The 12,246-nt window shown below is 33.6% G+C and overlaps 1 protein-coding gene across 5 annotated transcripts in view; it reads right to left on the reverse strand.

The window, feature by feature from the left end:
* Positions 1-12,246, reverse strand: part of USP34 (ubiquitin specific peptidase 34) — a 249,299-nt gene that overhangs the window by 73,532 nt on the left and 163,521 nt on the right. For all 5 annotated transcript variants that reach the window (XR_009357235.1, XM_059187767.1, XM_059187768.1 and 2 more), the window contains 7 exons: positions 10,602-10,684; positions 6,564-6,604; positions 6,310-6,434; positions 4,941-5,093; positions 3,878-3,982; positions 1,423-1,478; positions 1,209-1,329 (listed from right to left, as the gene is read on the reverse strand). Coding sequence is in view for 4 of the 5 variants with exons in the window: in XM_059187767.1 (XP_059043750.1) it covers positions 1,209-1,329; positions 1,423-1,478; positions 3,878-3,982; positions 4,941-5,093; positions 6,310-6,434; positions 6,564-6,604; positions 10,602-10,684 (684 nt within the window). In the remaining variant the exon portion in view is untranslated. The remainder of the gene's footprint in view (positions 1-1,208; positions 1,330-1,422; positions 1,479-3,877; positions 3,983-4,940; positions 5,094-6,309; positions 6,435-6,563; positions 6,605-10,601; positions 10,685-12,246) is intronic.

Genomic DNA, 12,246 nt, shown 5'->3' on the forward strand with positions numbered 1-12,246 from the left:
TATTCATATCTCAGAATAAAAGCTATATACTGGCTTATGTAACATAATACTTCATCCAGCAAAAAACTAAATCAATCAAATTATTCCCAGTGAGTATAGGGAAAATTTAAAAAGGACATTAAAAAATAGCACAAAACGGGGGTTTGTCAAATAGGGGAAGAAGTACTTAAGACCAATAAACCTTATAATGTATTTTTTTTAAATTTTATTTATTTATTTGACAGAGAGAGAGAGAGAGAGAAATCACAAGTAGGCAGAGAAGCAGGCAGAGAGAGAGAGGGAAGCAGGCTCCCTGCTGAGCAGAGAGCCCAATGAGGGGCTTGATCCCAGGACCCCAGGATCATGACCTGAGTAGAAGGCAGAAGCTTTAACCCACTGAGCCACCCAGGTGCCCCAAGACCGATAAACCTTAACACAGATAAACCTTAAGTTTATCTCCAGAATCTCCAACTCTATGCTCTTAAGGATTACCTTCCATCCTTCTGATTATTCCAGTGTTTCCTACCACAAATTAGTGACCTCAAGAAAAAAACTCTCCGAACCAAAACTAACTCCCTCAATGCGGGCAATTACAAAAGTGCTAATGGCAGGGTGAGTCACTTTAGACATTTGTGGATACAGAGTGCTTAGGTGTTATCAAATATTCAATAGATTTCATGTCAAATGGGCTTTTTTTTTTTTTAAGATTTTATTTATTTGACAGACAGATCACAAGTAGGTAGAGAGGCAGGCAGAGAGAGAGGAGGAATCAGGCTCCCGCCTGGCCGAGCAGAGAGCCCGATGCAGGGTTTGATCCCAGGACACTGGGATCATGACCCGAGCTGAAGGCAGAGGCTTTAACCCACTGAGCCACCCAGGCGCCCCATCAAATGGGCTTTTTCTTAAACATGAAACCAATCAGACCCTCTAGGACTACTTACTAATTCTGTGTAAATTACTAATTCAAAATATTCCACCCTACAGAAATTGTAGAGGAGGTTGTCTTTCTATGTACAAGTCATAGGAATTAAAATTGTTTCTGCATATAAGCTTAGCATTAATATTTCTAGGGTTCATTTTATTCACTGTTCATTTTTCCTATCATCAATAAAGTTCTAGCAAGTTTTATGCTTGCAAGTTTGAGAAAATTTAATACATCCCATACAATGCAACAACAACAAAAATTTCAATCATATTTCATATAGACATTTGGATGTCTTAATACCTACCTGTCCTTCTCTGGAAAACTTAAATGGTGGTTTATGTTTAATAACACTTGTTGCAAGCCTTAGAAGTCCTGTAAGACCATCATCTTCTACATTACCATCTTGATGATCAAGGATCTCCCTGCTACAAAAAAGAGCACAAAACAAGATAGTTCACATAATTATGTCCTTTATCTTTCCTCAATGATAAAATTGCCAATTTCACATCAAACTTTACCTTCGAATACAGTCAGCCAAATGCCGTGCCAAAGCATCTAAGTCGAGGAGTGTAGTCTTAATACAAAGAGAAAATACAAAATTCAAATATAGGTTTTTGTGTTTAGTACCCAGAGATTACTAAAAAAACATCCTTCCCTTATAATTAATAAGAATTTGGTTTTCCCAAATTCATTAACATACTAATTAAATTATAAATAATATAGCTACTCTTTGATAATTATAAACTCATCATTGATAGTCCTTCAAAAAAGAATCCAGGGGGGTTGCCTGGATGGCTCAATTAGTTAAGTGCCTGCCTTTGGGTCATGTTCCCAGGTTTCTAGGATCCATGGAACTCCTCATCGTATCGGGCTCCCTGCTCAGCAAGGAGTCTGCCTCTCCCTCTGCCTCACCCCCTGGTTTGCTGACTCTTTCTCAAATATGTAAATAAAATCTTTAAAAAGAATAAAGAAGAATCCAAGGAATGTCAGTAATAAATTATAATAGTCATAGTAATATACGGAGAAGATATAAAGATTTCCTGGTTTATTTTCTCTGTAACAATTTTATTGAGACATGGTTCATATTACCAGTTAATTGACCAAGAAGATTTGTCTTTATCCCACCTTTAAACTAGGCTTTAAAAATAAATTTAAATAATTAAAAAATTTTTTTAATTAAAAAAATAAATTTAAAGGAGAGGTGATGCCTGGGTGACTGGATGATGATGATTATGATGATGATGTTATTATTTTAATTTGAGAGAGAGAATGAGAGAGAGAGAGAGCATGAGAGGGGAAAGGTCAGAGGGAGAAGCAGGCTCCCCACTGAACAGGGAGCCCGATGCGGGATTCTACCCCGGGACTCCAGGATCATGACCTGAGCTGAAGGCAGTCTTTCAACCAACTGAGCCACCTAGGAGCCCCCGGCCCAGTGATTATTAAGTCTAAGACTCTCAGGTTTTAGCTCAGGTCATGATCTCAAGGCTGTGAGATTAACCCATGCTGCACATGAAGCCTGCTAACATTCTCTCTCTACCTCTCCCTCTGCCCCTCTTCCCACCTGCACCTACCTCACTGGTGTGTCTGCTCTTGCTCTCAAAAGAATAATTAAACACATTTAAAGGTATGGTTCCAGAAAATTTTAATTTTCATTATAACTGAGCAAATGAACATTTCACAAAATAAAACTTAAGAGGATTCTCAAAGAAAATCCGATCTCTAAGAAAAAATACTGTTGACTGGCAAGCAAGCAATATTAGATTCCTACCTTATTTTTTTATTTTAATTTAATTTTATTTTATTTTAAGATCTTATTTATTTATTTGACAGGGGGAGAGAGAGAGAGAGAGAGAGAGGGCAAAGCAGCAGGCACAGAGAGAGGGGGAAGCAGGCTCCCCGCTGAGCAGAGAGCCTGATGCAGGACTCAATCCCAGGAACCTGGGATCATGACCTGAGCTGAAGGCAGAGGCTTAACACATTGAGCCACGAGGTGCCCTAGATTCCTACCTTAAATGGGTAACCCAAGGTTAAAAAAAATACATATATAAATGTTTATTTGACACCAATGTTTATCTGACACCAATATTTCATGAAAATCAAGTAAATTAAAACACATTCAATATCTGTAATTATTTCTTAAATAAAAAGTACTTAAGAATTCAATTTACAGTGTTCCTTAAAAGTAAAAAGTACAAATACTTCAAGATTTCAAAAATGTAAGTGTATAAAATGCACTTGGATTAAAATACATTTAAGACTTTTAAAGTAATCTCTGCACCCATTGTGGGGCTTGAATTTACAACCCCCAAATCAAGAGCTGCATGCTGTACCGACTGAGCCAGGCAGGGACCGTTGGATTAAAAAACATTTAAAAGAGAGAAAATATTTACTAAATATCTAAATGTATCTTCTTAAAGTATTTCTCATTTTTTGAAAACACTTAGTTGCATTTCAGCTTACTCAATTTGTGAAGGAGAAAAAACCTATGTGGCAAGTTTGTTTTTGAAATTAACTTATTTTAAACAACTATTTGATAATATTTTAGTCTAAGAAAATTAGATCAGTAAATAAAGTTTCTTAACCTTAAAATAAATTCTATTTGAATTGCAATTTTATTTTACATATCCAAAACTCCAAACCTATATGCTATTACAGAACATTGTATATTTATATTTAAAGTCTAAATTTCACATTTCAAGTAACATTTTTTTCTAAAAATCTTACTCAGAAGAAATAGGAAATTACTTACAGGTACCAGATGAAGACATTTCAACAAAGGTCAAAGTAAAAAGAAGAAAGGAATTTAGAGCAAACAAAAAGGTCCAACTACAGTAAAATAATTATGGCATTTTCAACTCTTATAGAATGAATAAAAAATGCCCTTAAATATAAGGGTTTTTATAAAGTCATAAACATACATGTGCATGACGCATCCAACATCAGATAAGTTAATGTACAATTTTCTGAACATACCTGACTAGCATCCTTTATATGTATGTTGTCAACTAATTTGCATAACAACCAAAAATACTCTTTACATCCAGGTTTTAACATTGGTTCTTCTTCATAATCATCTATCTATAAAAAAAAAATTTCAACTTTGTGAAAACATTTTTTTGTGTGTGAAAACATTTTAAAAAGGGGATTAACTTAAAATTACAATACATTTAAGGAACTACAGACTTCATGAAAAGATTAGGTCCCTATATAAACAGTATTCAAAATTCAACAAAAAATGGAAAGAACATTTCTAGCTTCTGTAACATTAGAATAACTAGACCCGTAAGTGAATAGTATGAGAACTTTCAGAAAAATAATACCCTCAAATTTCTTACAACCCACTCGGAAAAGTCATTATATGAGCAACATTTAATGCTAAATAATGTGACAGAAATGAAGAATTCAATGAAAATGTCTCAAGAAAAGAAACCTAAAGAACATAAGTTTAGCTACCCATATGCAATGGTCTATTATTATAGTCTAAATCTAAAACATAAATCTAATCTACAACATAAATAACACTCTAATATCTTACATATTGATGACAGGTAAATATGGAAGAAGAAAAAGTAAATCCTACAATGCATCATATTTCTGGGGCTTTACTAACGCCAGAAATTTACTTAGTGAGCTCTGAATTTATTATGCAGTAGAAGGCTTTTTTTACAAGGCTGGTATATATACACTGGAGTGGAAAAAATTAAAATTTAAAAAATTTAAAAAATTAAAAACTCAGAATACCATAAAGATTTAAAAAAATCTATGTAACTAAATGAGAAGAAAGCTACATTTATGATGTTTTTATCATTCCGCTTTAGTAAGAACAAATGCTATTTCGAAAACTCCATTCCCAGGAGTAACATGGACACAGTATGTCCACAACGCTGTCACTTTAAGAACTCTAACTATTCTCCTGGTAAAAATTACATACTAAGCAAGTACTCAAAATTACTGCAAGTATGTAATACAATGATAAAAACTTGGGGCAAAGAAAATTGTAGAAATAGAAACTTCTCCTAAAACAGTAAAATCTTACCCTGATAGGTTTGAGTGCTTGAGCATCAGGAAGAAATTTCAATAATGTTGAAGCAGCCAATAGCAGAAAAGAGCGATTGATTGAGTCTCCTCCATCCAGCCCTGACAGAGATAACTTATAAAGACCATTGCAAGACTCATGACGGACCGCCGTCTAAATGAAAAGTTCCAAAGATAGTCTGAGTTAAGTATTAAAAAGTTAATCTTAAAATCAGTGTCAGCAGAAATAACATGTTACATAGTTTCTTTAGTAATACTTCTTAAATGCAATGTTCTCATCACATATTCATGTACATAAGTCTGATCAAATAACGTACCCCCAAAGAATACAGCACTATGTAGAAACATGTCAGAAATTTCCAAATATGGACATGAAAAAAGACAAACACTACAATAACAACAAATACAAAAGGGACAAAGAACAGAATATTCTTAATAATTTATTTATAAAACTAAATAGATAAAATATTTTCAGAACAAGAAGCCATTTAGAAAGTACTTATATCAAAACATTTTATAGTTTCTAAGGGACTTGCCCAAGTGTCAAATCCTTACCTGTGACACAGCCAGAACAAGAATACATATGCATTCAACTCAAAGCCTAAATGTATTAAGACAATGCTGCCTAAAAAAGATGTAACTATTTTAACTAATGTGGCTAAGTATTTTAAGACACTTAAGTGTTCTAAGAGTATGTTTCTTTCATTTAGGAATATGGTATAGTATCAAGATACGGGTAGTGACAATTATACTGACTTCAGTGTTGACACTGGAATCAAAATATATTTGATTTATCTCTTGTGTCTAAGGATACACTCTATAGAAAAAGGAAAAGAAGCTGCCTCTAAAATACAAATTACCAAAAGAAACACTCCTGTCTTTCCCAGAAAAAAATTTTCAAAACTCCAAAGCAAAATAATCATGGATTTATTTCAGAAATAGAAAAATATGAATGCTCTAAACTATTTTACATTCATAATTTTTTTGCATTTTGATTTAAAGTCAATTAGTTAACATATAGCATACTATTAGTTTCAGAGGTACAATTCAGTAATTCATTAGTTGTACATTACCACCCAGTGCTCATTACATCACGTGCCCTCCTTAATGTCCATCACCCAATCACCCATCCCTCTATCCCCTCTTCTCCAGCAACCCTCAGTTTATTTCCTATGGTTAACATTCACATTTAAGTGTACAAAGTTCAAAACACTCTCAATCTTAAAGTGTTTAATAAGTACATTTCAGGTAATAGGATATGTTTATGAAATCATCTCCACTTGTTTCCATTAGCTTTTTAAAAAATTATCAATGCAAATAATATAAAAAATATGAAGAGCAATAGTGCTGATTTTCAATCTTTATCTTACCTCAGGAATAAGGAGAGTCAATTTCTTTAACCAATCTTGTAAATGGTCACTATCAGCAAGGCTAGATTTCACTAAAGAACAGCAATGCGCCCAACTCACCAAGAGCCACATTGAATAATGTGAAACTAGAGAGAAATTAGGAAAAAGTATAACTATAAGGCCTGTGTTATAAATAAAACACAATGTTCATTATTAAAGATTATCTAATTATGCAAATCTCTATTAAAAATTAGTTTTGTGGAACCCTTACTTACCTTCATGCCTAGACCTGTGATCGGACTGAGCTTTCAAAACTCTGTAAAGTAAAAAAAAAAAAAAAAAAAAATCCACCACCACTAATTAATTTTAGCAATAAAATATAAATGACTCAATTTATTACCACATATCCTTTAAAGTTTATGCAATGTACCCTCCACAGAAAAAGAATAAATTTTAAGAAACATGTTTCCTATGGTCTTTATCTTTTAAAGAAACACTGGTAAAATATTACAGACCACTCCATATGACTGTTCAGATTTAACAAACAATATCTGAGTGAATACAGTATTGACTGAAATAAGTGAACCCTCAAGAAATGTTCATGATGGGCAAGCTGGGTGGTGCAGTCAGCTAAGCATCCGATCTAATTTCAGCTCAGGCCCTGACCTCAGGGTCATAAAACTGAGCCCCGCAGGGGACTCTGTGTTCAGCTTGGAGCCTCCTTATCCCCTCTCCCATTCCTCCTCCCCATTTGCTCATGCTCACACACTCTCTCGCTTTCTCTCACATAAATAAATAAAATTAAAAAAAAAAAAAAGATTTACTTACTAAAGAGGTGTATTACAAACAGAAAGGATGTAATGGTTTAGATTCTAAACATCAGACTTCTAATTTTAAAAATAGTCATACACTAACATACAATGCCCTTCCTTCCTGTTAATGCCAATTTCTATCAGAAATGGTTAAAAGCAAATTACTAAAAAGTAGAGAAAACTAATTTAGTTCTGTATTATTTTACATCAATTTTTCTCCACACATTTAGTTACTTCAGTAAAAAATGTATTACTTCAATTTAAAGTATTTAAAACTTTCATTTTAGCAAAACCAATAAATGGGGATTGCCTGTCTTACAAATAAATTGTTTAAAAAAGGAAAGGCACTGCTCTCTAGCATCCTCACTTTGTTATAATTAATAAAACACCTTTCAAAATCTCAAAAAACAAGACTTATCTACATTACTGATTTAAAGTAAAAAAAAAAATACTGGGGCACCTTGATGGTATAATCAGTTAAGCATCCCACTCTTGGTTTCAGTCAGCTCAGGTCCTGTTATCAGGGTAGCGAGACTGACCTCTGCTCTGCATCCTGGCTCTGTCTTCAGCAGAGAGTCTGGTTAAGATTATCTTCCCTCTCCCTTCCCACTCCCTGCACTAATGCACATGCATTCTCTCTCACTCTCTCTCTCTCTCTCAAATAAATAAATCTTAAAAAAAAATAAAAGTAAAAGGTACTAAGAAGTTAAAACTTGTAAATCACATATGGGTCCATGTTTCATGTTTAGTTATTATCATATTGATATAACCAACTTTACCAACAGCAACCTACCCATCCACTTTTTAAATATGCAGCATTAGAAGATTTTTGATGGTGCACCTGGGGGCTCAGTTGGTTAAGCATCTGCCTTAAGACTCAACTCAGGTCATAGGGCTTCTAAAATCAAGCCCTACGTCGGCTCCCTGCTCAGCTGGGAGTCTGCTTCTCCCCTCTGCCCTTCCTCTCAGCTCATTCATTCTCTCTTTCTCAAATAGATAAATAATCTTTAAAAAAAAAAAAAAAAGATTTTTTTGCTATAAAAAAGTATGCTCTAGGGGCACCTGGGTGGCTCAGTGAGTTAAAGCCTCTGCTTTCGGCTCAGGTCATGATCCCAGGGTTCTGGGATCGAGTCTCGCATCGGGCTTTCTGCTCAGCAGGGAGCCTGCTTCCCCCTTCTCTCTCTGCCTGCCTCTCGCCTACTTGTGATCTCTGTTTGTCAAATAAATAAAATCTTTTAAAAAAAAAAGGTATGCTCTAGCTACCTTAACTGATATAAACCTAGCACCATATTAATCAAGGTGAGGACCTATGGAAAAGATAACAGTGCATGAACAGGTCTAGAGAAAAAAACAGGAATGGGGGGCAAAGGGAATGGGTTCACGTTACAAAGATGGTAAAATGTTCTTTAAGAAAGGAACTAGTAGAATGAAAAACGAGAATTGCCACAGAGTGAACCATCTTGATCATACCCACACGTTTATTTTTCCTTGTGTGAGGTTAACCAAGTCAAGTGAACAGTTCTTAGTTCTCATGTACTAAAAGCGAACTAAAACAGTTACTGAATGATTTGGCCTTGTTAAACTCAATATATCCTGGCATGTGTAATAATAGAGCATGGGTTAGTGAAGACACAGAGGAAGGGTTAAGAATTATTTAGCTAGGGGCGCCTAGTAGGCTCAGTTGGTTAAGCATCTGCTTTTGGCTCAGGTCACGATCTCAGGGTCCTGGGACTAAGCCCTGCATCAGGCTCTCTGCTCAGTGGGGAGCCTGCTTCCCGCCCTCTCTCTGCCTGCCTACTTGTGATCTCTCTCTATCAAATAAATAAATAAAATCTTTTTAAAAATAAATAAATAAATAAACTCAATAGGAAAAAATTTAAAAAAAAATTTTTTTTTAATCCAGCTATTAGCTATTAACCACAAATAAGGTCAAGCACTTTCAAGTGTGTTTACATTAGCTTTATAAATCATTCAAGTATAATGGCAACACCTACAGAATACAGAGAAATTAATTTTATATACTTAACATGACTTACATGATTATATAAGGTATATAGTCATGTTCCTATGTATTAATCAGCAATTATCTATATCAAAATTTCATACATTATTTTTTTAAATAGCCCAAATAAATGGGATATTTACATGCCCAAAATATATTCATATACACATATTTCCAGCTCTATTCACCAAGGGCCTAGAAGCAAGGAAATCTCAGTAGTGACAAATCCACCAAGAGCCCGTATTTTTGGAAGTTTCCCACCATCAGTAAATAGGGCTTCTAAAAGAAATGGCTGATTCCAGGACTAAGGTAGAGAAAACTACATGCCTTGAAGATCTTAGAGTGATAGGTAAAATAAAAAAGGACTCCTCTCTTCCACCACAAATAATAAGAATATGTCAAAAGGACACATGAACAAGCTTGAGGAGGCAAACTCAGGTACAATTTGAGTAAAGTGAACAGTAATTAATAGTCATGAACTACAACAAACAGAGTGGGGGGAAAAAAATCCATGAATTCAAACTGATACTAAAAGGGAGGAACACAAAGTTCTTCCACATAACAGAATGTCAACCAATAAACATAAAATGAATGGTTAAGAGAAAATCACTACTTTACAAATATTTCTTAAGGTTTGATTCAGACAAGAATCATCACTGAATACTAAAAATCAATGAACAAAAGTTTTATGAGAAGCAGCTTCCCACAGGTCACTTTTAATTGGAAAAAATCAGTAACCTTATGTAGAGAAACCTGCAGGAAACCACATAAACTAATAAAAGTTAGTATCACTAATAAGGGGACCAACTGACATCAGCAGGATATATTGGGAAAGACACATTACTCATGGAGTACTTCTGCTAAAAATATATCATCTGTATTTAATCATGAACAATCAAAACTGTTAGAATTAGAAAACCTAAATTAAAAGATGCTTTATAAAAGAACTAGCCTGAAGTACCCAGAAATGTCAGCATCATGAGAGAAAGGCTAAGAATGTATCTCTGATAAAAGAAAATGGAAGAAATAACTAAATGCAGTACAGGATCCTAGACCAGGGGGAAAAAAATGTCATGAAAAAAAAAAAAAGTGTCATGAAGAGTATTAATGGGACAATTTGATTTGAGTGTGGACTATACATTAAATAATACTGTCAGAGCAATGTTAAACTCCCTACATTTGAGTCTTTTACTCAAATTATTAAGAAAATGTCCTGATATCGAAGTATCATTGGTAAATGGTCATGATATCTGAAATTTACTCTCACAAAATTAAAGACAATATGTAAATATGTGCACACAAACACACTGAAAATGCACACTCACAATTACGCAATAAAATTGGCAAAATGTCAATAACACACAAATGAAAATGAACAATATGAGAGTTAAAATACCCTAACAATTTTTCTGCTAATCTTTTAAGTTTTTTCAAAATGAAGCTTTAAAATACTATATTCTTGGTACAAATACAGACATTATTATGTAAAAACTTCATACCTAGGAGCCAGATTATCATACGTATAAGCAACAGACATAAGTCGCTGAATCAAACTGGTTCCTTGGACAAGAACAAGAAATACCTTTAAGAGAAAAACATTTAAAAAAAATCTTTAAATACACTAGAACACAAAAATGCATTTTTAATCCAAGATTCCAAATTATTTGTCTATGACAAGGAATATCGTATTATAAAAATATCAATATTGAGAATTTTACAACCAAAATTAAGAACAGCAACTAAAAAAAAGGAAATTTATAAATACAGAAGCAAAATTATTCTTTATATTTGATCCACAGATTCTTTACAGGTCACCCAGGTGGGTGAAAAAAATATATCACACATGTCAATGGTTCATTGGGGTGATAAGAATTAAAGATGTTTTACCTCTCACATAAGGGGGAAAAAAGCCAACCAGTGGCAGATAATCTCAACCATCCTGAACTAAATAGAGAAAAGAATGAATACAGAGCTCAGATTCCAGATTGAAAATCCTGAGGTTCAAAATTTAGTCTGCAACCTTTCAAGGTATATGATAATAATACATATTTAATTTTTAGGTTCTACTTTTTCTATATGATGAGAATTCTATATAATGTTCTATACAGTTCTATATAAAACAATTTGCTAATTTATATAAATAAAGAATTACAGACTCCCTTCTATAGATCAGAACCCTTCTGGGTACTTATGTTATAAGCACTGTTCCCATACTGGAAATGGGAATCCAGTGCAGCAGATAACAGAGGAAGCACTGTAACATATTTAATACAATGTGCCACCTGAGCAAAAGCAGAGAGCAGCAATTAAAACTCTCCCTGGTGAAATCAGGACAGCTTCATGAAAAGCTGTTTAGGTTAGAAATTTTGAAGTCTGATTGGAATTTGAACCTTTTGAAAGGGCTTTAAGGGGAGCAAATGAAAGAATGCATGACAGTAAATTACGGAAAAAACAAAAAAACCAGTGTCCTTCCTCACTACATATACAATATCATAACTGGGTAACTCTGTCTCTAGAATATAACAAAAGTTTTTGTTCCCATAAAGCTTGACATACTAAATTTTGATTATGATCAACTAATGGGAAAATATATACGGTAAGTACCTTTTCTAAATTATAAAAATCTAACACCAGCATATGCAATGAAAAAAATCCAATAAGATAATACAAACAACTATCAATGGTAATCATCTATGACTGGGAGGGAAGGTTCACCTGTATATTCTGAATTATTGTCAATAATCATGTACTTGCATACATGTTAAAAAAAAAAAAAAAACAACCAAACTTTTAAAAACTCCTTATGTGTGCATGTATTTTATATCTATACTCTATGTTATTAAGATCTCAAGAGGAGATGACTAATTAAGGTCAAAAGCTTTGAAGTTATTTAATGAATTAACAGAAAGGAACACAATCAATTTGAGTTTTTAAATTATAACCTGGGAAGATTATTCTAGGAAAAAAAATAACTAGAACATTATAGCAATGCAAGGTTAAAAATAAGTAGTTGATAATATGCAAAAGTGTAGAACACATATAGATTACACTGTAGTCCCTACAGTTCTATTTTAATTGCATTAACTGTAAATGATTTATAATCCTAGCAGAGATCACTTGTCCCACTTAATCTCCCAAAATTCT

Source organism: Mustela lutreola, chromosome 9 (genome assembly GCF_030435805.1).
Source record: "Mustela lutreola isolate mMusLut2 chromosome 9, mMusLut2.pri, whole genome shotgun sequence".
NCBI lineage: Eukaryota > Metazoa > Chordata > Mammalia > Carnivora > Mustelidae > Mustela > Mustela lutreola.